Source organism: Typha angustifolia, chromosome 8, assembly GCF_048772165.1.
Source record: "Typha angustifolia cultivar Huaian chromosome 8, ASM4877216v1, whole genome shotgun sequence".
NCBI classification, from domain to species: Eukaryota; Viridiplantae; Streptophyta; class Magnoliopsida; order Poales; family Typhaceae; genus Typha; species Typha angustifolia.
In genome coordinates this window covers 13,256,115-13,279,573 of record NC_133246.1, presented here as the reverse complement: position 1 = coordinate 13,279,573, position 23,459 = coordinate 13,256,115, and the positions used below count along the sequence as shown (strand labels likewise).

General features: G+C 38.8%; 5 protein-coding genes and 1 non-coding gene across 6 annotated transcripts; 3 read left to right on the top strand and 3 right to left on the bottom strand.

Moving 5' to 3' along the window:
* Positions 1-318: 318 nt before the first annotated feature.
* Positions 319-391, bottom strand: TRNAE-CUC (transfer RNA glutamic acid (anticodon CUC)). Its single transcript has one exon. It is a non-coding gene; the product is annotated as a tRNA-Glu (tRNA).
* A 3,193-nt stretch (positions 392-3,584) lies between these two features.
* Positions 3,585-4,909, bottom strand: LOC140764832 (peroxidase P7-like). The gene is made up of 3 exons (XM_073103625.1): positions 4,672-4,909; positions 4,384-4,575; positions 3,585-4,280 (listed from the first exon to the last, which is right to left on the bottom strand). The coding sequence occupies exons 1-3, from the start codon at positions 4,879-4,881 to the stop codon at positions 3,726-3,728; spliced, it is 957 nt and encodes a 318-aa protein (XP_072959726.1). The 5' UTR covers positions 4,882-4,909; the 3' UTR covers positions 3,585-3,725.
* Positions 4,910-7,056: 2,147 nt separating this feature from the next.
* Positions 7,057-8,608, top strand: LOC140764830 (peroxidase P7-like). The gene is made up of 3 exons (XM_073103623.1): positions 7,057-7,294; positions 7,389-7,580; positions 7,698-8,608. The coding sequence occupies exons 1-3, from the start codon at positions 7,082-7,084 to the stop codon at positions 8,250-8,252; spliced, it is 960 nt and encodes a 319-aa protein (XP_072959724.1). The 5' UTR covers positions 7,057-7,081; the 3' UTR covers positions 8,253-8,608.
* Positions 8,609-10,006: 1,398 nt separating this feature from the next.
* Positions 10,007-11,413, bottom strand: LOC140764831 (peroxidase P7-like). Its single transcript, XM_073103624.1, has 3 exons — positions 11,157-11,413; positions 10,867-11,058; positions 10,007-10,758 (listed from the first exon to the last, which is right to left on the bottom strand). Exons 1-3 carry the CDS (start codon positions 11,361-11,363, stop codon positions 10,201-10,203), a joined length of 957 nt encoding a protein of 318 aa, XP_072959725.1. The 5' UTR covers positions 11,364-11,413; the 3' UTR covers positions 10,007-10,200.
* A 3,356-nt stretch (positions 11,414-14,769) lies between these two features.
* LOC140764184 (peroxidase P7-like) lies at positions 14,770-16,584 on the top strand. The gene is made up of 3 exons (XM_073102606.1): positions 14,770-14,985; positions 15,087-15,278; positions 15,789-16,584. Exons 1-3 carry the CDS (start codon positions 14,776-14,778, stop codon positions 16,341-16,343), a joined length of 957 nt encoding a protein of 318 aa, XP_072958707.1. The 5' UTR covers positions 14,770-14,775; the 3' UTR covers positions 16,344-16,584.
* A 3,751-nt stretch (positions 16,585-20,335) lies between these two features.
* LOC140764182 (peroxidase P7-like) lies at positions 20,336-21,792 on the top strand. Its single transcript, XM_073102605.1, has 3 exons — positions 20,336-20,573; positions 20,686-20,877; positions 21,038-21,792. Exons 1-3 carry the CDS (start codon positions 20,361-20,363, stop codon positions 21,590-21,592), a joined length of 960 nt encoding a protein of 319 aa, XP_072958706.1. The 5' UTR covers positions 20,336-20,360; the 3' UTR covers positions 21,593-21,792.
* The last annotated feature ends 1,667 nt before the right edge of the window (positions 21,793-23,459 follow it).

The following is a 23,459-nucleotide window of genomic DNA, read 5'->3' as shown; positions in this document are numbered from 1 at the left end:
TAACTGTGTTGTACAAAATAGGTTAAATATAAAATATGTATGCTGATAAGTGTTAGTATTCTTTTGATTAATCTGTTAATTTTTTTGAAAGTATAACCATCTATATATGTGTTGTATAAAACACGTTATATGTTATTTTTGTTAAAATATTTGGTAAACAAGTAACCGAGTGTTATGATGAAATGGATTATCGAATTTTAGGTTAAGTTAGGTTGGAGGGATATTATTATTTAATGAGATTAATATATCTATGACAAACTTTTAAAGAGATGCAAATAATGATACCTTTGGACCGTAAATAAATTGGAATAAAAAACATTCCGTTGCCGGGACTTGAACCCGGGTCTCTCGGGTGAGAGCCGAGTATCCTAACCAACTAGACTACAACGGATTTTGATATGCATTATAATCATAATAATATATGTTTGATGCTTAACAACATACAAGTCTCACAAAAGCTGATATAGATAATATAAATTTTAATTTTAAGCCTAAATTTTTATTAAGACTAGCAAAGTCTGGATCTCAAGATCGGCTCGAGTTGCTTGATTATTTTGCTGATACATGCAACATACAAGTGAGTGTATTCATTTTTATTATTATTATTATTTAGTTGGCAAATTCCAACTGGTGAGGATGATGCATAGGATGTACTCGGCTGACTACACCTAACCTTGATTTTTCTAAGAAAAGTTATTTGTTATTATTAGTTTTCAGAAATAGATCTGAAGATATCTAATATGGTAGGAGAGATTCTTCACATCAACTGAAGTTAACAGTGAAATCCTAATATGTATTTTTGCTTATACTACTAAGCCTAGCAAATAATAATTAATAATTGCAAGCACCCATCAACAACCCGGACTAGAGGAAGTAGGACAAAGATTCTAGAAACAAGCCATTCACTTTGGCTATCACTATCAGTACCACTAAAAAGTACAACAAGAAGCTTGAAAGGTCCAAATTAAAAGCTTTAACAAAGTCGGCCCCGACAATAAAGAGGGTCAGAATCCTACGTACGTCTATGTTGAAATCATATAGATAAACACTCAAATTTGCAACACCCTGGAATAGATACTAAAGAAAGCAATGAAAAAGATAGAATAGCAAGGACAACCATAATAATGATAGCCATGGTTAATTATGTGGCTGCAGTCACGGCAACACCAGCAACGATGTCGATTGCTATTGCAGCAAAAGCCGCGGCGATCGAACAAGGGTTGAGGAGCGACAGGATCGTCGATATAAATGGAAGTGAAACAAATGGAGGATGGAGGCGGCGGGTGACAACTTAATTGCTCGCCTCTAGATCGGACAGGTATCCATAGGCAACGGATGTTATTGTAGTCAAAGATGTCGGATGTGGCGTAGATGACATGAGAGACACAGGACAGTAGGAGGCTGGTTGTGATCGTAGGTGAGTGGATTCTCGAGGGCTGCGCAGATGGAGAAAGAGATGATATCAGACACGATGGAGGTGAGGAGGAGGCGGAAACAGAAACAGAGAGAGAGAGGGGGGGAAGGAGACAGATCTAGACGACAAAAGATTTATCACCGTCAACAAAGAATGATGGAGAGAAAGAAGGGCGTGAGAGGAGGAATAAGTGAAAGAAAGAAGAGGAAAAAGGGAGAAGACTCGCAGGGAGGAGAAAGATAAAAAAAAAAAACTCTAAGATTCTATTTTGTTGCTAGCTAAGGCCGAGTACTTCCATAATTGCATTTAGCTCATATTAACTCTGCGACGTTTGTAGGCAATCTCAAAACCAATAAGACTTGACTACTTAGCTATACTGGTGATTGTAGTTTATTTAGCTCTACCAACCAAGTTACAAAAGTATCTTTGGCACATTCTAATATACTCATACACTAACCATATTTATTACGATATAATTTATAAAAATGCTATGTAAGAAGTTTGGCATCCTAGACTCCGGTAGTTGTAATCGAAGCAAGGGAAGACATGAGTATTACTTTTATTTTTTATTTTATTTTTTTGTAATTTTAAACAATAGTTTTTGTGTTCCTAATAAAATATTCACATTTAGATACTCTTTTATTAGCAATCGACTAGTTTAAGCTAACCCATGTAAAAATAGAGGTTGGATTACAAATAGCTCAAAATAAGAGTTATTGATCATAAATTATTAAAATGTAGGGTGCTATTTTTCGGTTTCTTTTATAAAAATGGGTGTAGAGATTTTTTTTTTCCAAACTTATATATAGATATAAAGGTGCAAATAAGTTGAGCTTGAGCAAGCTAGGCCTAGCTCAGCTCTGCTCAAGAGGTGGAAAATCTCAACTTAACTTGTGTACCATCTTGATTAGAGCTATAAAAATTAAGCTTGGCTCAACTCATCTCATCTCTAGCTAGATGAGGCTTGAGCTTGGCTCAACATCTCGACTCACCAAGGAGGATTTAGGGCCAAGGATCGATGAGACGACGGAGGAGGGAGAGGGCCTCGATGTTGTTATTGTCTTCATTTTGACATTATAGGAAGAAGTCCTTGCCGGTGGCAGGAAGAGCTTGCATCATGGCCCCACAAAAGGTTTCTGCCATGGCCTAAGTAAAGCTCTCACATTATCAAGATGGGTTTCCATACTCAACCGCACTAATCATACCCTGTAGCGACTTCATTGAGAATGTTCAATGGAACTTTGGTGAGGACACGTTTGAGCGGTGGAGATGGGTTTTAGGTTTCGAGTCATGAGAGCACAGTGCCAATAGGTTTGAGGAGATAAATGTTAGACTAGGGTTTTTTATTTTATTTGTAGAGATGATATCAATAGTTGAATCTAAGATTCAATGGTTCTAAACTTTATATATATATGCATATTGTATGAGCCTAATCAAGCCGAGTGAGCAGGCCAATGTTAGCTCAGCTCAATAATTCCTTTGAGCTTAAAATGTTGGCTTGGCTCATTTAAAGCTCGAGCCAGATTCTTAATGAGTTGAGCTCACCGACTTTTTTGCAGTCCTATATAGATAGTCTGATCAATATATTTCTAGATAATCTAGAGGCCGAGTGGGGTTTGAGGATGTTTTCAATGGCCCCACTGCTCATATATGAGATATATATTATACTGTTATAGAGTTATATTATGTACGACCTTAATTCTATAAGCGAACATAACCCATCGTCCTAGGTCGGATCCGACTACCTGACATGCATATGGGCCAGACTTGGGTTTCAAACAATTAAAAGGAATCTTGGGTGCTCGAACTGGTCGGTTTTATATGCAAACTGACAGAAGGCTTTTTCATTTTCATATATTAAGTTCCGAGGAACGTACCAATGCTATAAACACAATGAGGAAGAAGGTAAAACTTGGACTGAATTGGGAGCAAATCCAGCAGTTGGAGTTCAGATTATGTTCAGATTTCCACGTGATCCACATGGAATTACTGGGCAATTCACAAGTGCTCTAAAATTCTGCTCGTATGGGAAGTCATCGCACTTACACTTAACCTAAGGAAAATGATATTTACAAAACAAAAGTTGTCGGATCTTTTTAAAATGACAAAAATACTCAATTTTTTATAAGGGACGAGAGAACCTAAAAGATAGAATATGAATATAGTTATTTTATTATCTTTGCTCTACCAATGTCGGCCAGTTACACATTTCAAGAAAACCTATGACCCAATATCTGACAACTCACATGGTTCTAGAACAAATCTCAACGCACCCAAATCAACTTCCCAACCTAAACAAATCGCAGGTCGATCAATTAACCTTCCTGCAGTTCAATCTAACCTCTCCATTGGACCCAGTCAATGGACTCAAGTTCCCCAACTTGATCATAGCCTTAGCAAAGTCAGCGGCAAACTTGGCCCCGTTTGTACTGTACAACCTTACAAGCGAGTCCTGAGATCCACCATTGAACAACTCCTGGTCCGAATGGAACAGCCCACGCCGACCAACCAAGTCCTGGTAGTACCCATTATCGAACTTAATCGGGCTTTGGACGTCGATAGGGGCCAGGTTGCTATTGCCGCCCGTCATCGGACACGTTTGTCTTCGGAGCGCGGCGAAGGTGGCGTTGATGTTGGTGTCGCCTCCGGTGATGCGGCCGCGGAAGAACTGGCATTGCGCTTGGCCGATGGTATGCGCCCCGGAGAGCGCGGTCATGTCGCTCGCGCTGAGACCCTTGGCGGCGAACATGGAGATGAGGGTGGAGAGGCTCGACCCTGGGCCGGGGAGGTTGGAGTTGGCCGCACTCTGGCTTGCGGTGCGCGCGTCGCGGCGGCCTAATTGGACTGTCCATGTCGGTCCTCCGAGCTGCAGCAACAATATAACCGTGAGATATATATTATATAGTCTGCTATCTAATAGCAACATTAAGCTTTTACATTCACTCTAAAATGCAATACTTTATACTAACCAAGTTCACGCCATCGCGTGTGGCGAGGGCGAGGATGTCCGCGCACGAGACCGTCGCCTTGCAGGCAGCTTCGACTTGGGATTTAATGGTATCGATGACGTCGAAGCCGCGAGCTGAGTTCGCATTTGGCCCAGCGCTCTTCTCGCCAGTGAAAGTTGGTGTGTCGTCAAGAAGGATCGAGCCGTCGCAGCCCTGCAGATGAAAATTAACAGCACATATAAGGATCCAACACTACTTAACTAGTGTAATAATAATAGAGATTAAGTAATGGAATGCTATATATCCTACATTAACGAAGCAGTCGTGGAAGAAGAGCCGAAGGATGGAAGCTGCCATTCTTGGCTCCTTTGCTACTGCCTGAGCCATGGCAGATCGCACAACGGTTTGCAGATTTGGGCAGGTGGTAGAATAGAAGCTAGCAGATAACTGTCCCTGAGCAGCACAAGCAAGAATAGAGAGGAGAGCAAGAGTCACGAGGCTATTAGGTAAGAAGGCCATGGCTAAGCGAGTATTAACTATTGAAGGTTGCAGTGGGATGAGAGAAATGGCTTGCTTTGCCTACCTATATATATTAGTTATTCGCGCGTGCATGGCACAAGCAGCGGTGTATATTATAATTTACTTCAACGCGGACTTTGTTTGACCAGCCCAATTCTACTACCAGCCGCGTAGGTGATTTGCAACTTGATATATATTATATGATATAAAGGGAACCTTCGCTGTCCTTGTCCTTTTCTTCTACCTTAGCTGGCCTCCATGTCATTTCTAGATCTCCTGTAATGAAAGTGGTGGGTGATTTATACTTTGTAAGAAGACTTGTGAGTACAATTTGGCTAGTAATAAGATATATAGCAGGCTATGAGTTTGGTAACCAATGGGCATGGGAGAGGGCTTGCATCGATAAGGTATCATGCACTTCCCCAAATTGATAGAAAGATATGGATTGGGTGCTAGAATGCTACGATATATAATCACTGACTCACTTCTCCAGTCATTTATGCTATAATCTAATTTTAGGCAGCGAGGAGTTTTTAAGCCTAAACCAAATTAACGAAGTAGTATTCCATTTCGTTCATGCCAGTTGTAAATAGTGCAAAATTTTCCAATGTCTCCACCATCGAATCATTTTATAAATATTCACTTCATTATTGACAGACTGACAATGATTTAAAGGGCTAATTACAATTAAATCATTTGATCTATAGCCATAGGCCCCTTTTTCTTTTTCTATCAGGCCTCAATTATCTGATGTTTCTTAATTACTGCAGTGTTAACAGAAAGAGTATATACTGTCACCTACCTCCTAGATTAAAAAATAATTTGATTGTCTATATAAATGTTGCTCCGTTGATAAGAGGGCTTGCGATAAGACAATCACGTAATACCATTGATAGTGATATATAAAAAAGTGATACAAGATTATGACGGGCCTCATTACGGCTGGAAATTAAGCAGCCGCACACGGATTCTTCTGTACAACATAGGATGAAGCTGAGCCTCTTAATTTGGATAAGGTTTGACAGTCCCTAGGCAATTCGTCACTATGTCTCATGTGATGATGAATCGCCATCATAAAAATTGGAAAATTTTGCACGGTTGTACGATTTACACCTCACAATTTTGATATATTGAATTATATAATTTAACTTATGTATAGAAAACACCTATTAGATCTATTAGTTAAATTTAATTAAAATTTTATATTAAATTAATTATACTATAAATATTATAAAAATAATCTTAATCAAGTTATACTTATTCAGCTTGCACTAATATAACTCAACCCAAATAAATTGAATCCAACTAAATTAAACCCTACCTATACTGAGGGTAAAAATAAAATATTTTTATAGTGTTAGTTCAGATCTAATCTAAGATATTTTAGAGCTTAATTTATAAAAAGTAAAAATTTTGTTAAAAAAAAAAGTGTAACATACAAATTTTTTAAGAAATAAACTTAGAGAAATAATCTTCTTTAGATATTAAAAGTTAAGCCTTAACAAGACAGTAAGTTGGTATATAAATCTTAAATACACGAATAAGTAATTTATCCATATTTTAATAAAACAAAAAAAAAAGGTTGGAAAGTCTCTTATTTAAGATGTATAACTTAAAGTTATGCACTTTCTATCGCACTATTTATAAGTAAGAGAGACTTATATACAAATCAAGCCAGGAATATTCCCATCAGGGAAAAGTACATAATAGCTCATCCAAAGTCTTCCCATGACCATGTTTCTGTTTTTTAAAGGGAGTACCATAACAGGCTGGTGACATGTTATCCTGGTGACATGTGACAGATACTAAACAACTTTACCGGAGAAAGCTACAACGGTGGTGGAGCCAAACAAAGATATGATATATCCGGTGATTCTTTCAAAACGACAGGGTTAATAGAGCATCAATCACATAGTAATGTCTACTAATGCAAGAGACGACAACGTAAGCAAGTGCAGCTCGTCAACATCCACACATGTGCGATTCAAGCAACTAGCAATAACCAAATTATTTTACCAGCTAAATTGCTTTGACTTAATTCTACTTATTTCTTAAAATCACCACCGCCCGATGATTGCTCTAATTTGGAATCAAATTGGTCGCCCGGTTCATGCGCAAAGAGCACACTATATATACGAAGGAAGGCAAACAAAGAGCATCCCATATCGTCTCAAGCCAAGCTTCAATAATCTTCTTAATCATGGGTTTCCTCTCAAGTACCTTTCCCACCCTTGTTGTTCTCCTTTATTTGCTCGCTTGTGCTGCTAGCGGGCAGTTGTCTGCTAACTTTTATTCTACCACCTGCCCAAATGTGCAAACGATTGTGCGATCTGCCATGGCTCAGGCAGTAGCAAAGGAGCCAAGGATGGGAGCTTCCATTCTTCGCCTATTCTTCCACGACTGCTTCGTGAATGTAAGATATATTGCAGTCCATTACTACTAAATTTCTACAATAATGACACTAATTAAGTAATTTCCTTATATGTGTTGTTAATTTTTCTCTCCAGGGCTGTGATGGGTCGATCCTTCTTGACGACACGCCAACCTTCACCGGCGAGAAGAGTGCTGGGCCGAATGCGAACTCTGCTCGAGGCTTCGACGTCATCGACACCATTAAATCCCAAGTCGAAGCTGCCTGCAATGCCACGGTCTCGTGCGCCGACATCCTCGCTCTCGCCGCACGCGATGGCGTAAAGTTGGTTAGTAATACACTGCATTTTTACACTGAAATGCATGAGCCAAATAACCCATGAATTCAAAAACTTTAGCCAGTTAGCAATGTGTTATCATATCTTACAGTTGCATTGTTGATGCAGCTCGGAGGACCAACATGGACAGTCCGATTAGGCCGCCGCGACGCGCGCACCGCGAGCCAGAGCGCGGCCAACTCCAACCTCCCCGGCCCCGGCTCGAGCCTCTCCACCCTCATCTCCATGTTCTCCAACAAGGGGCTCAGTGCGCGCTACATGACCGCGCTCTCCGGCGCGCACACCATCGGCCAAGCGCAATGCCAGTTCTTCCGCGGCCGCATCACCGGCGGCGACACCAACATCAACGCCAGCTTCGCGGCGGTCCGACAGCAAACTTGTCCGAAAACCGGCGGGGATAGCAATCTGGCTCCTATCGACGTCCAAAGCCCGATTATGTTCGACAATGCGTACTACCAGAACTTGGTTGGGCAGCGTGGATTGTTCCATTCGGACCAGGAATTGTTCAGTGGTGGGTCTCAGGACTCGCTTGTTAGGCTGTACAGCACTAATGGGGCTAAGTTTGCCGCAGACTTTGCCAAGGCGATGGCCAAGTTGGGGAACTTAAGTCCCTTGACAGAAACTAATGGCGAGGTTAGATTGAATTGTAGGAAGGTAAATTGAAGGTAATGAGCAGTAGAAGTAGATATCGGGAACCAAATTTTAATTTGGAGTCGAAGTCAATTTGCTTCGTTGGTCTCAGAGGGTTGTATTGTTTCTTATTTTCCTATCATGCTTTTTAGTACACTAACACTGTCTTTGTACGCAGAACTTTGTGATCACATTTTACCCGTAGGCAACTGTGATTATAAAGCTTTTGCTGAGTTTCAATGATTTCTCTTGTTATTTTTGCACGGTAGTACAGTACTGTGTGACACTTTATTTTTATTTTTAAACTTTTAAGTTCCGTCCTGTGGATAAAAATGTATTACATTGTATAAATATCCATTGGTCGACCGCCGTGATTTTTTCCCCTCTCCCGTGAGATGTTTTTTCTTTTAATTTTTATCAATCTTTCTATTTTCACTGTTCTCTCATTTTCTTCTCCTTTTCTCCTCTCTTCTTTATTCCCTTCACCACTAACATCATTTTCCCTCTTATGATTATTTTCATTTTGACTATGCTTTGCTTTTAATTGTTTGGGTTATTATCGGTGTCCGGCTTGTTGTTGATTGTTGTTATATACGGTGGTGTTATTTGTTTATAAATTTTTGTTTTCCAGTAGGTAATGGTGTCAGGTCTTAGAGAGCTCGACTCTTTTAGCTTGATAGATATTTGGAACACTAACCTATTTTGTAATGTATTTTTTCTCACTTGTTTTTGCTGTCTTTATTTATAGTGCTATTTATATTGGCCAAGTAAAAAGCTTATTTTTTCAAGGTCATCGGTCGTTATCCTTCGCTCTCATTTGGCTTGAAAGCAAGTATTGTTAATTTCTTAATACTTTTAATATTATTGTATTATTTATTTTTTAACTAAGTGAGAGATTTATTTTATCTTTTTCTCTTTTATTTAAATATCAAGTTGTACTAAATAAATATCTGTTCAATAGACATTCTTTAAAAAAAATATATATATAGATAAAATAAATAAGTCCAAAATTCTCTCAACAAAATGAATCACAATGGTCTAATTCGCAAAACGAAGATGATAATTCACCTATATTAAATGATCTTCCTGTTCATTTGCCATTCCTACCATCACGTTGTCACATATAAATCGAACCATCACAATAGATATTATCATTTTTCAAACTTATTTAAATATACCAATTCATTTTATCAGCGGTGGAGAGGCGAGTTCACAATTTCTTATGAGATATCCAATCGACAAATAGGCTTCCTAATAGAGGTAACGTGACAGTATAATATTCGACCGTGTAGAAACGTCTAGACTCTGCAACCTTAGAAGAAGAGTTCTAAATTACAATCAAGTCCATCAAGTACGTTATTTTTAAACATTTCTACTGTCAGACTCATGATGCAAAGTAGAGCCACAAATACAATTGCCAAAAAAATGGCTGCCGAATTGTATCTAGCAAACGTGTCACGTGTGTGAGTAGGCCAATGGGGATTCAGAGCCAGACCCTTTCTTTTCCTTTTTAAAAGGAAAAAAAGCTTATTGGTGAATTGAGTAGAATTAAAAAATTTAAATACGAGTATAAGTATTAAATGAGTGACACAATAACCTGATTACTAATCATATTTGTATTTATATTAATACAATAACTAGGCAGGACTATCCTTGTAACACAGTAATCAATTTACAAGACATTTTAATAAGATAATATTTTTAGCGGTTGCACGTAATCTAATAACATTTTATTTAGTTTACTTACATTACTTGGAAACGTAACAGCAAAATAAAACGTAAAAAATTAAAAGATCTTATTGATGAAGAGCCATGCAAATCCAAGACCAATGTCGGCCAGTTATACTGTTCACAAAAAAACATATTAACCCATCTGACAGTTCACATGGGTCTGGCAACACGCCCAATCCTTTCCCTGCACACCCAAACAAATGAAAAAATTGACCCAAATTACACCTAGGCGTCCCCCCTAGAAAATCTTTCATGAATTTACCTTCCTGCAGTTCAATCTAACCTCCCCATTAGTCCCAGTAAGTGGACTCAAGTTCCCCAACTTGACCATGGCTTTAGCGAAGTCGGCGGCGAACTTAGCCCCGTTTCTACTGTACAGCCTTACAAGCGAGTCCTGAGACCCGCCATTGAACAGCTCCTGGTCCGAATGGAACAGCCCACGCCGATCAACCAAGTCCTGGTAATACGCATTGTCGAACTTAATGGGGCTTTGGACGTCGATAGGGGCCAGATTGCTGTTGCCGCCGGTCGGCGGACACGATTGTCTGCGGAGGGCCGCGAAGGTGGCGTTGATGTTGGTGTCGCCGCCGTTGACGCGGCCGCGGAAGAACTGGCATTGCGCTTGGCCGATGGTGTGCGCCCCGGAGAGAGCGGTCATGTCGCTCGCGCTGAGGCCCTTGTCGCCGAACATGGAGATGAGGGTGGAGAGGCTCGAGGCTGGGCCGGGGAGGTTGGAGTTGGCCGCGCTCTGGCTCGCGGTGCGCGCGTCACGGCGGCCTAATCGAACTGTCCATGTTGGTCCTCCGAGCTGCAGCAACAATACAACTTGTCAGATATATAACATACATTGTTGGTTTGTTAGATTGATCTTTTGAATTTAATTGATTATCTATCGACTTAATATTCTTATACTAACCAAATTTACGCCGTCGCGTGTGGCGAGGGTAAGGATGTCGGCGCACGAGACCGTCGCCTTGCAGGCAGCTTCGACTTGGGATTTAATGGCATCAATGACGTCAAAGCCGCGAGCTGAGTTCGCATTCGGCCCAGCACTCTTCTCGCCGATGAAGGTTGGCGTGTCGTCAAGAAGAATAGAGCCATCGCAACCCTGGAGAGAAAAATTAACAATAGCGCATATAAGGAACACTACTTAATTACTGTTATTATAGTTGAGATCAAGAGAAATGGAATGCTTATATAGCTTACATTAACAAAGCAGTCGTGGAAGAAGAGGCGAAGAATGGAAGCTGCCATCCTTGGTTCCTTTGCTACTGCCTGAGCCATGGCAGATCGCACAATGGTTTGTAGATTTGGGCAGGTGGTAGAATAAAAGTTTGCAGACAACTGCCCATTAGCAGCACAAGCAAGAAGAGAAAAGAGAGCAAGAGCGAGGAATCGATTAGAGAAGGCCATGGGTGGTTGTGAGTTGTGAGTATTACTGAAGCTAGCTTGAATTGCGATGAGAGGAATGTGGCTTGCTGCCTTGCTTTGCCTACCTATATATAATAGAGTTATTTGCACGTGCATAGCATCGGCTAGTTGGACATTATTTCAACGCAAACTTTCTTTGACCTTCCAATTCTACAAACCGCAACTTTTATTTGACTAAGAATATATAAAGCAAGTCAAAACGAATTAGATTGCAGCATAATATATAAATAATATATTTGAAACAACCATCACCAAAATATGATTACCAAATAAGTGTGTCTCAATATAACTAATATAGTTTTCAAATGACCAGTTGGTTAATATTTTTACACAATATACAAGAGAGAGACAATCTTTCTACAAATGATACAATAAAAGAAACCCAAAGTACCACATATCATAGTAAACTCTAGATACATATCCAAACATCTTAACAAATAAAAAGTCTGCACAATAAGTTACAATCCATCTAACTAGTTTTATAACAAAATATAAAAGAGATTATAAACAAATCTTCACCGACTCCTCTACAGACTTAGAGTTTTCTACTGATCTAAAAATATTTTTATCAAAAAATGATCAGCATAAAACCCAATAAGTATATATATATATATATATATATATATATATATATATATATATATATATATATATATATATATATATATATATATATATATATATACTTCTATAATCTAAAAGTAATATAAAGAAAGTATAACATGATCATCATAATACGTCCATGTAACATATCTATTATATCTATATCTACAGTTCTCAAATAGTAATAAGAAACACATGATATGCATCATTCAAATTATCAATTCTTCCTCTCAACTTTTAGAGTTCTTTTATACGGTGTTACAATATGCGAGATGAAGGAACCTTCGCTTTCATTTTCCTTTTCTTCGATCTTAGTTAGAATATGATGTTGTAGTATTCATAGAAAGATCGGTTGCTCTACTAGTTTCGTGACAACCTTGGTCATCAAGCCTAAAGCCATATGCATTACCTAATTTCTTTTTTTGTTGAAAAGATAGCTAGATTGTCACTACTATGTTCTTTCAACACCATTATCCGATCAGTCGTTAGAGAGAATAAAAAATAGGCTGTTAGGCAAAGAATGCACTCAAAATTTGTTTCCTTTGTGCTTGGCAGAGCTTCGCTATCGTTGATCTTGTTCGACCTTCCTAAGCCTCGTAACTCAACTATATGGCCTTATATAGCACAAGTGCGCACAGAACGCTGACGCGACCATGTCGACATATGAGTTGTTTTTGACTCGCATGCCTTAGTGAGCACCCTGACAAAGTGTGGCCAACCTCCAGTGCAACAACCACTTCATATTCTTCACTCTGTTATGCTAATCAGCTTTAGAGCCGCACGAGTTGCCTATGTAATCATGTCTGAAAATAATGAAGTTTACATGTCTATCCGCCTCCTTGGCCTTTGGTTGGTGACGGGTGGCATGAGAAGTGAGCGACGTGCGGTGCCCCTAGTCAATGGTTCACTATGGCCCCTCATTCTTATCGGACTCATTAACATTCCATGAATGCTCTAGGATGAGGCAGATGTTGCGAGCTCGAGGACCTCGATCCTCGTCCCACACTCAGTCGATCTTTGAACCGTCCTCATCGAGATGACTGTCGAGCTATCTACGGTCCTTCCCTTCCTAGCGGGGGAAGGGCGCCTTGCGATTATGGTGTTGTCGAGGATGTGCTACCTGATTGATCATGCAAGTAGGTATATATATGTCCCAAAGATTAAGCTATAGATGTGCTAAGTATAAACTAATTTAGGCTATGAAACTGTAAAATGACTCATTAAATTAGTTATAATTTATTTGATGGTATTTGCTACTCGAATATTCGTAGCAGTTTCTAGAGCGAATATGTGCAATTAACCTCGACTTTCGAAAGGGATGCATTTATTAGATAAAAGGCTAATGCGAGCTCTACTCGTCGATCTAAAGATTCATGATATATTAACGGATCACACAGTCTTTATATACGCCGGCGACACATCATTTACATTTCTACCTAATCAATTTTTGATGATATAATAGGAGCCTACTATGGTGGATGACAGAAATAGCTACCACATCCAAGGATATGAGTAAATCTAACTAGTTAGATTTCATATAGATATGAGTAAATCTAATTACATCAAAAAAAGTGTATAAAACTAAACATATCCTCGACGATGGAGAGAATTAATGTACCACAGTCCACCCAGCTTCTTTATTATGATATTTATGAGATGTTTGGAGTCAGTTTCAACCAGAATTTGTTGAAGTCCAAGCTCGCAGGCCTTTTCAAGCTCCGATTAACAGACGGCTCAAGTCTCACTAAATAGGACAGAAATGACTGGGATAAGATAGGCCATTACAAAAGCAGGTCATTGACCCTTTTTTATTTTTTGACAATTTAAATTCCTGCGATTGGAATGGAGAAAAGATGAATCCAAATATTATGATATTATATAATAATAGTTGCGAAATTAAAAAGGTGGTAAAAGAAATTAGTAAATAGTCCTCTTTAGTGCTTTGTGACATGCATGACTCTTGGAGTCTTAAGTGAGGAATCCTAAGTGGTGTTTAGTAGTCTATGACGGGATGATTTATAATTTTTCCTCCCAAGCAAAAACATATCGAGACTTCTTCTTTTTTTTGGATTTAATAAATAATGCTTTGGTAAATACTTTTTCACATGACACTTGTTCACCTTTTGCAACCGTGACAGGCCAGCACATCATCTCCTTCCTTTTTCATTCTCCCTTTTAGAGGATGATGATGACTTGTCACGGTAACATGAATAGTAGGGATGAGTTGTCAACGAAGCATGCACCTACCTAGCGACATCGATCAATAAATAATTTCAATCAACTATATTAATTTTAAAATATCTTTATCAAAACACTATTGAATCAAATAATGCAACCGGGGCTGCTATCCTAATCGAAGGCATGGATGTATCTTATGCTCTACAAAATTCGCTTTCTTTCCGCCACAGAGAAAATCTAGGATATGACGTTGGAGTCAAAGAGATAAGTTTGTCTGTTGAAATTGGCGTATGATCGTCATGGAATAAGAACGATAATATCAATGTTTATATCTAACCAAGTCATGCGAGACCGAAGGAAACGACACTAAAAAGATTCCTTCTATGTGATGTATATATCGAGTCGTATACTAAACAAAAACATTGCCTTTTATATTTTCTTCTTCAAAAACCACCACCATAGATGTCATAATTTAGAAACAACTTGGTCAAATAAAGTCCCCGTGGCATATTCCATGCATGCAAGAAAACTACTCTATATATATATATATAGGAGGGCAAAGCAAACATCTCATCTCATCCCATCTTAATTATCCCATTTGGTGTACTTAGCCATGGCTTGCTTCTCTAATAGCTTTCTCACCTTTGGTCTCTTATCTCTTCTTGCCAGTGCTGCTCATGGAAAGTTGTCTGCTAACTTTTATTCCACCACCTGTCCAGACCTACAGACCATTGTGCGGTCTGCCATGGCTAAGGCAGTAGCAAAGGAGCCAAGAATGGCAGCTTCCATCCTTCGCCTCTTCTTCCACGACTGCTTCGTTAATGTAGGATATATAGCATTCCATTACTTGATGTCTACTATAATTACATTAATCAAGTAGCGTTACTCTTAATTAACTGATGTTAATTATATATTCTCCCGCAGGGTTGTGATGGGTCGATCCTTCTTGATGACGCACCAACCTTTAAGAGCGAGAAGAATGCTGCGCCGAACGCGAACTCGGCTCGCGGCTTCGAAGTCATCGATGCCATCAAAGCCAAAGTCGAAGCTGCCTGCAAGGCGACGGTCTCGTGCGCAGACATCCTCGCACTCGCCACACGCGATGGCGTAAACTTTGTTAGTATATATATAGATATATATATATATATATAATCTTGGGCTTTTAGAATATAAAAAATATAAAAAATTATTGTTGTTTAATAACTTATATTTTTAAAGCAGTTGGTGTCATGAAGTCAAGAATTTAAATTCTGTTACGTTTATCTTTACTTAAAAATATAAAATTTTCTTCACCCACTCATTGAGCTCATAAAAAATCTTAGTTCAGTGTTCAGTTCAGAAATGAGAGGAGTTTTAGAATATCAAAAATATAAAATATAAAAGTTATCCCTCTCTACTGAAAAGGATAATCAGTTAATAAGAAAAATCATCTTAAGATGGTTGATAATTGACTGTTGTGCGGAGTAAGATTCTCGCACTTTTATGTGTGAACAATTTCGTCAAATTATCAAAGAGAATAAAACAATAATGGTTACAAAGATTTATGTGGAAAATTGTTTATATCATGTGAAAGACCCAACCCAACTCTTAGCAGAACATGTCTAACGAACAGTCATGTTGCTGCAGCTCGGAGGGCCATCATGGACAGTCCAATTAGGCCGGCGCGACTCGCTGAAGGCGAACCAGAAAGGCGCAAACGCCAACCTCCCCGGTCCAGGCTCCGACCTCTCCACCCTCATCTCCATGTTCGCCGCCAAGGGCCTCAGCGCGAGCGACATGACCGTGCTCTCCGGCGCGCACACCATCGGCCAAGCGCAGTGCCGGTTCTTCCGCAACCGCGTCCACGGCGGCGACACCAACATCGACGCCAAGTTCGCGGTGCTCCGCAAGAAAACCTGTCCGAGTTCCGGCGGCATTAAAAACCTCGCTCCACTCGACGCCCAGACCCCGATTAAATTCGACAATGCGTACTACCAAGACTTGATTGCTCAGCGTGGGCTGTTCCACTCGGACCAGGAGTTGTTCAATGGTGGGTCTCAGGATTCACTAGTAAAGAAGTACAGTACCAATGGGGCTAAGTTTGCCGCAGACTTTGCTAAGGCTATGGCTAAGTTGGGAAATTTGAGCCCATTGACTGGGAAAAAGGGAGAGGTTAGGTTGAACTGCAGGAAGGCAAACTGATGATGATAGAACTTCATGGCGAGGAGAAGCGGTGGCCAGATCTTGGAAACCAAGTTCTAGCTCTGTTGATCTGTGTTCTCGAATAATGTAACTGGCCGGCATTGGCTCCACGGCAGTGTGTTGGTTGTTGTTTTTTTGTATATTGTTGTCATGTTTTGAAATGAATCAAAATTTGATTACATTACTTGTGAATATTTGGCGTCATGAGGCCATGACACGTATATGCTTAAGATGTCGACAACCTCTCAGTCCACTCTTGGAAATAGAATTCTGTTTGCTAATTAGAATAATGACCCGTGAAAAAACCACCTAGACACTGCTAGGCAGGCAATGGTATCACTATTTCACTTAAGTAAAAATCAAAAAAAATATTAAAAATAAAATCAGAGATGAACGTCAAGATTTTAACGTGGAAAAACTCAAACGGAAAAAAAACTACGGATTCAAACTCAGATCAAAACCAATCACTAAAATAGTAGTAGTTACAAAACTGACTCATAAGAGAAACCGTCGATTCTCACGACTTTATTCTTCTCAATCTTGCTTGCTAGAACCCACGATTCACTCCTTCTCGTGATTGATATCCAACTTTAGTAGCTTTCGAGATTAATCTTTCGTCTAGATAGCCCTTAAGACGAAAGATTAAGCTTTGTAGAAGAATAGAACCTTGTTAATTAAAGAACGGATGTAGCATCAAGAAGTCTCCTTCAAAATTGCTTCTTCAACACACCAAGAGTTAGGGCATCACAATACTTAAATATGATTTTCAAGATAGAACTAAATCCAAGTCTTATCTGTACTCACGAAAGTCCAAAAATTGCAAACTTCTTAGGTGCGTTTGAACGCAGCCCGAGTGTGTTTGAATGGCCTGACTTAATCTCAGGTGCATTCGAACGGGCCATAATTGCGTTCGAACGCACGTAGAAACTGCACTTTCTGTCTGTGCAAACGCCTACGCCCGCGTTCGAATGCGCTTATGAATGCGGTGTTTCTGTCTGTGCGAACGCATATATCCGCATTCGAACGCGCTTGTAAACGTGGTGTTTCTGTCTGTGCGAACGCATGTACCTGCGTTCGCACAGACAGTAACATCGCGTTCACAAGTGTGTGCGAACGCATGTACCTGCGTTCGAACACACTTGTGAACGCGATGTTACTGTCTGTGCAAACGCATGTACCCGCGTTCGAACACGCTTGTGAACGTTGTATTACTATCTATGCGAACGCATGTACCCGCATTCGAATGCGCTTGTAAACGTTGCTTTCTGTCTGTGTGAACGCGGTGTAAGCTCGTAACCTTTTCACCATTAATCTTACAATTTATCAAAACAAATACTTTTAAAACTTGTATAAAAACTCATATATATAAATAAAAATACTTAGAATATTTTGTACACAATTACCAACAATAAAAACCTAACAACTTGCAAAATACTTTTACTTATATTTCCATTAGTAAATATGGAGCATAGTAAATATGGAGCAAAGTGTATGTTAGAAATAAAGGCTATTTTAGTGGACAAATTTTGTTTATATAAGTTTATGTAAGCAGTAATATCTTTTTAGGAAAATATTTAAAAATGCACTACATTTTTCTTTTATTATTATTATTAATACTTACCATATCATATGAATATTTATACCTTATAATTTATTTTTAATACTTCTATATATATATATATATAAATGAAGTAAATTATAGCTGCAAAATAATTTTAATATCCTTAAATATTTTTTTTAAGGTAAAATAAGAGATATTTTAGAGAGTGGTGTAGACTGGATCCCCACCTAAGAACGTCGCCCGTGACTATCTAATGTTAGATTTTGATGAACTTAATTTAATCTATTTCTAACACGGCCGAGAAGATGACATTCTCGAATCGACATTAAGCGACAATTACATTGGTCGTCGTTATGTTTTAGATCTTTGGTTAGAGCACATGGATCAAGACCTAAACCAATAATTTATATCATGCCTTAATAGTCCTGGTTCACGTGCAGCTCCTACGGGTACCATTATGGCAGATAAACAATGAAGTGTGTCTGTGTGTGCGACTTCTCTAATATTACATGTCATCTTAAATAACTAGATAACTAAAATATCTAAGTGTACAGATAATAGAACAATAATATATGTCACTAATGTCGGCCTCGTTTTATTCGTGCAGTTGATGGAATAAGAGTTATTCTATTTCTCCTTTATTTTACCTTAACTTTTTAAATTTTTCTTTAAGAGTATTAAGGTTATTTTATCTATAGTTAGCTTAATTCATTTATATGATAACGGCCGACTGTTAAAAAACCTAACGAGAAAACATTTTAAGATATTAAAAGCATATTACAGTGGCGAATGATTCATATCTATTATGGTAAAGATGAATTATCCACCGGTAGTCAATAATGCGGGTTAGCTTAGATTATTATTTTTGAATAAATAGTAATAAAGATAAAATATAAGATAATTTTGATAGATTTCTCTAATATTTATGTTGTTTGGATCACCTTACAGTAAATATTTGAGAAAAAGAAAATCATACAAAATGTTAGAAAAGCACTAGATGTAATTGTAGCCCATTAGACCTTGTCATCCGGAGAGTTACTTTCTATTGTCTAACTAACCCACTTAATCTAGGAGCTCATATTAATAAAAGAAAACTAAAATAAATAAAAAGAAGGTAATTCTCCCTCCTATTTAGGATAGTCTAGATTATACTTAAAATTTCTCTATATTGACTAGCAATTTTGTGCCTACCATCTAGTCTTTTATCATAATAGTGTGCAGGATACTTAGCAAGACAAGAAGCCACTCTCTCAATCTTTTAATCACCTAAACAGACTATGGCATAACATAACCATTACATCTCCATATCCTTTATTAGTCTTAATGAGATTATTTTCCTTTTTTTCTTTTTCTTTTTTTTTTCAAAAGAATCTATCTTAATGCATGCTAGCAAGAGATTTAGCCCCTCTTTCTCAACGTACATAGGAAAAATAGGCTATGGCGAGCCACCGGACCCGGCCTTATAAGATTCAGATCAAATATTAAGCCTCACAATGCCAAAAGGAAAAAAGAAGAAGAAGAGAGAGAGTAGTACCTTTGAAGCAATATTGAAGTTAATTTTTTTTGACATAACAAAATAATAGTTATTAATTAAATCAAATAATTAGATACACATCTATCATACAAGATATCCGACTGCTTATTTACAACAACACTTATTAAAAACCCATAGATAGATTTCCCATCTAGTTTACATGTAATTAAGTCAACCTGTCCCGAACATAAGATGAAAACTCTTAACGTTTTGGAGATGATTGATTCCACGGCATTAAAAGAAATCTAGCATGCAATAAAAGAAGCAGTATATATTAACTTATAAAAGGGGAGAAGAACATCATCTTTTCTATCTTCAAGGGATGATACATATTAATTTATCAAGCAACCTGCCATATCGATCTACTTCTAGTTTCGATGGGCTGCAAGTCGCAACATCATAGGCTGCTACCCTAGCCAAATGCATGATCCAATGCATATCATTAAACCCCCATGCTCTACAAAACTGCCTTCTTTTAACTGCCGCAAAAGTCCAAGAACTGACGTGGAGTCAAACGGATCGAGATAAGATTTCTCCTTTGTTATAGTGATGGAATAAATAGCATCACATCAATTGTATTATTGCTTACAAAGTCCAAGCGACAGCTAAGAAGACGGTACTGAAGGCGAGCATCGAGCTAATTGCGTATCAAGTTGTATAATAATATAATATAGAAAACCATCATGTTCTTATTCCTTTGACTTGCAAACTTTCTTATTCAAACCACCGCCATGGAGGCTATCATTGAGAAACAAACAAGTTAATTGGTCAACTAAAGCCTGCGTAGCAAGCATATTATCCGCACATATATTTAAAAAAAAGCATTTATCCCATGCATGCAAGAGTACTATATATATATGAGGGCAAGCTTAAGGATCTCATCTCATCTCATCCCGTCTTATCTTATTTGGTGTTCTTAGCCATGGCTTTCTTCTCCATTAATAGATTTCTCTCCCTTGCCCTCTTAGCTCTTCTTGCTAGCGCTGCTCATGGGCAGTTGTCTGCCAACTTCTATTCTTCCACCTGCCCAAATGTGCAAACCATTGTGCGATCTGCCATGGCTCAGGCAGTAGCTAAGGAGCCAAGAATGGCCGCTTCCATTCTTCGCCTCTTCTTCCACGACTGCTTCGTTAATGTAAGATATATATATATTTATAGTATTCCATTACTTAATATCTACTATAATTACACTATACTAACTAGTGTTGGTTATATGTACGTGTTGTTAATATTTCTCCGGGCCGCAGGGTTGTGATGGTTCGATCCTTCTTGATGACACACCAACCTTCACTGGCGAGAAGAGTGCTGGGCCGAATGCGAATTCAGCTCGCGGCTTCGAAGTCATCGATGCCATCAAAGCCAAAGTCGAAGCTGCCTGCAAGGCGACGGTCTCGTGCGCCGACATCCTCGCCCTCGCCACACGCGATGGCGTAAACTTGGTTAGTATATATCAAAGATGGATTAATGAAACCACTATTCAGATAATTAGTTGACCAAAATGCTTAAACTATGAGATAATGAACCAACAATATATATATATATATATATATATATATATATATATATATATCATATCTCACGATTGTATTAATGCTGCAGCTCGGGGGACCGTCATGGACAGTCAAATTAGGCCGCCGAGACGCGCGCACCGCGAGCCTCAACGGGGCCAACAGCAACCTCCCTGGCCCAGGCTCCGACCTCTCCACCCTCATCTCCATGTTCGCTGCCAAGGGCCTCAACGCGCGTGACATGACCGCGCTCTCCGGCGCGCACACCATCGGCCAAGGGCAATGCCAGTTCTTCCGCAGCCGCATCAACGGCGGCGACACCAACATCAACGCCACCTTCGCGGCCCTCCGCAGGAAAACTTGCCCGAGGACCGGCGGCGACAGAAACCTGGCTCCTCTCGACGTCCAGACCCCGGTCAAATTCGACAATGCGTACTACCAGAACTTGGTTGGTCAGCGTGGGCTGTTCCATTCGGACCAGGAGTTGTTCAACGGTGGGTCTCAGGATTCACTGGTAAAGCAGTACAGTACCAACGGAGCTAAGTTTGCTGGGGACTTTGCCAAGGCTATGATCAAGATGGGAAACTTGAGCCCATTGACTGGGAAAAATGGAGAGGTTAGGTTGAACTGCAGGAAGATTAACTAATGTTCTTGAATAGAAGAAGAATTAGATCATGGAAACCATGGTCTACTGTGTTCCTGAATAATGTAACTTCAAGCATTGACTTTAGGGGAGTACGTTGTGTTGTTTGTGGGTTCTTCATACCATATTATAATATATCTATATGTAGTTGTTATGTTCCGAAATGAATCAAAATTTAGTCACATTACTTATGAATATGACACCTATATGATCACGCTGTCGACCACTCGATTGGCTGTAGATGGAACTCTGTTTCCTTTCTTTTTTTTTTTGAAAGAAGAAAGAAATGCATTAATTAGTAAACTAATTAATTGTACACAGCCTGGAAGACGACTTTAGCCAACTTCTTAATAGAGGGAGAGAAGGGCGCCATGATATCCTTTGGTAAGATTATCCAATTAAGTAATGCTTGTTAGATAATCAAGTGACTTATAAGCTTTTAAGTGGGTTTTATAATATATGCGTCAATGTGATTTGTATAGCTAAAAAAGCTCATATTGTAAGAGCATTCTTGATTCAAATTCTAACGCGATTTAACTGAGATATCACGTTTTCCAGTACTAAGATAAAAATAAGTATCATGCATCCAAAAGAGAAGAAAAAGAAGAAGAAGAAGAAAGATGCATGGCCGTTCCATGTTTAGTTAAAACAGCCCATGGATTGCTCCAAACTGGCAAAATGTCAAAACTCAAAACATCCGAAGACAGCCAGTTAAACATTGGAAAGTGTATACTTTTTCTAAATTATAATGGACCAGAATCCAACAAAAGTCCACCTTCAGACATAAAACTAATATAAAATATTTTCAAGGGCCAAGAAATCTACAGTTGCAAGCAACATTTGCTCCTCCACTTGCGCGAAGCTTCGTCATGGTGAAACAAGAAGAGAAGAGGCGTTTATTTATGCATATTATCAAGCATAAGAGACGTAAAACCATGCAAGACTATCCACTTTAAACAAAGTAATAAATTAGAAATCTTTTAGCAAAGTTATATGAACAGAGTGACCCTAAAAATATTTAGTAAGAAAGTCACAATTAATGAACTGAAAAAAGAAGAAGTCAAGACGCGTCTTTAGTTTCGGCAAACGCATCACAATTGACCACGGCCAAACTCCAATGGAGAAGTACACTCTAAGCCACTCTTCCCAAATGCATGGCTAGGAGAGAACCTGACGATCGAATTAAAAGAGTTTATTAAGAGCATCATGCAATTCTTTTCCTGAAAATTTAATGGAATGCTTTGACTCATTACCTAACCCCCAAAAGTCAGCGAAGTAGAGAGATATTCCTGTTATCTTTTCTAAATTTATTGGATAATTTTGCACCGCAACCAAATGAGAGTGTTTAAAATGGGAGATTATGTACAATTGTACGACCAAATCTATATGCTAACAGAGATATTACCAAGTTTGACTTGTGAATCGCTGTCGTCTGGATAGCAGCTAAGCAGTGATGAGCTGCCCAAATGAGGTTTCCAATCAAGGTATATACTTATTCAGCAACGTAGGTATAAGCATTATTGACTCTCTAGAGTCGGCACCCAATCCTTACCGCTTTCTTTTTTCGCAGGCTAACCTTCTTGGAAGGTCAAAAGGGGTAGCCCTGCAAGTATTAATGCGAGCAATAATAGTTATCATATTAGTGATAATGATGATAATATTATATCTCACTAGAATTTATCATTTTTCTGAGAGATTGACCTCCCAATTAAACTGAAAACACACTTACATTACCCTAGTAAACATTAATAACCAGGAAATGCAAGGTGTTGCTTATAAGATTCTCTTATCCATTTGGAGTCTCTACGATCACAAAAGAAGTACTAACAAAATTTAATCTAAAAGACCAGCAAAGGGACTGTACAACTTT

Bases quoted from the DNA above. Each gene is read 5' to 3' on its own strand.
- LOC140764832 (XM_073103625.1), bottom strand. From the start codon at position 4,881: ATGGCCTTCTTACCTAATAGCCTCGTGACTCTTGCTCTCCTCTCTATT. The intron at 4,576-4,671 runs GTAGGATATATA...TTTCATCTGCAG, and splicing joins TCCACGACTGCTTCGTTAAT to GGCTGCGACGGCTCGATCCT. The intron at 4,281-4,383 runs GTTAGTATAAAG...TTGTTGCTGCAG, and splicing joins CACGCGATGGCGTGAACTTG to CTCGGAGGACCGACATGGAC.
- LOC140764830 (XM_073103623.1), top strand. From the start codon at position 7,082: ATGGGTTTCCTCTCAAGTACCTTTCCCACCCTTGTTGTTCTCCTTTAT. The intron at 7,295-7,388 runs GTAAGATATATT...TTTTCTCTCCAG, and splicing joins TCCACGACTGCTTCGTGAAT to GGCTGTGATGGGTCGATCCT. The intron at 7,581-7,697 runs GTTAGTAATACA...TTGTTGATGCAG, and splicing joins CACGCGATGGCGTAAAGTTG to CTCGGAGGACCAACATGGAC.
- LOC140764831 (XM_073103624.1), bottom strand. From the start codon at position 11,363: ATGGCCTTCTCTAATCGATTCCTCGCTCTTGCTCTCTTTTCTCTTCTT. The intron at 11,059-11,156 runs GTAAGCTATATA...TTTTCTCTCCAG, and splicing joins TCCACGACTGCTTTGTTAAT to GGTTGCGATGGCTCTATTCT. The intron at 10,759-10,866 runs GTTAGTATAAGA...TTGTTGCTGCAG, and splicing joins CACGCGACGGCGTAAATTTG to CTCGGAGGACCAACATGGAC.
- LOC140764184 (XM_073102606.1), top strand. From the start codon at position 14,776: ATGGCTTGCTTCTCTAATAGCTTTCTCACCTTTGGTCTCTTATCTCTT. The intron at 14,986-15,086 runs GTAGGATATATA...ATTCTCCCGCAG, and splicing joins TCCACGACTGCTTCGTTAAT to GGTTGTGATGGGTCGATCCT. The intron at 15,279-15,788 runs GTTAGTATATAT...ATGTTGCTGCAG, and splicing joins CACGCGATGGCGTAAACTTT to CTCGGAGGGCCATCATGGAC.
- LOC140764182 (XM_073102605.1), top strand. From the start codon at position 20,361: ATGGCTTTCTTCTCCATTAATAGATTTCTCTCCCTTGCCCTCTTAGCT. The intron at 20,574-20,685 runs GTAAGATATATA...TCCGGGCCGCAG, and splicing joins TCCACGACTGCTTCGTTAAT to GGTTGTGATGGTTCGATCCT. The intron at 20,878-21,037 runs GTTAGTATATAT...TTAATGCTGCAG, and splicing joins CACGCGATGGCGTAAACTTG to CTCGGGGGACCGTCATGGAC.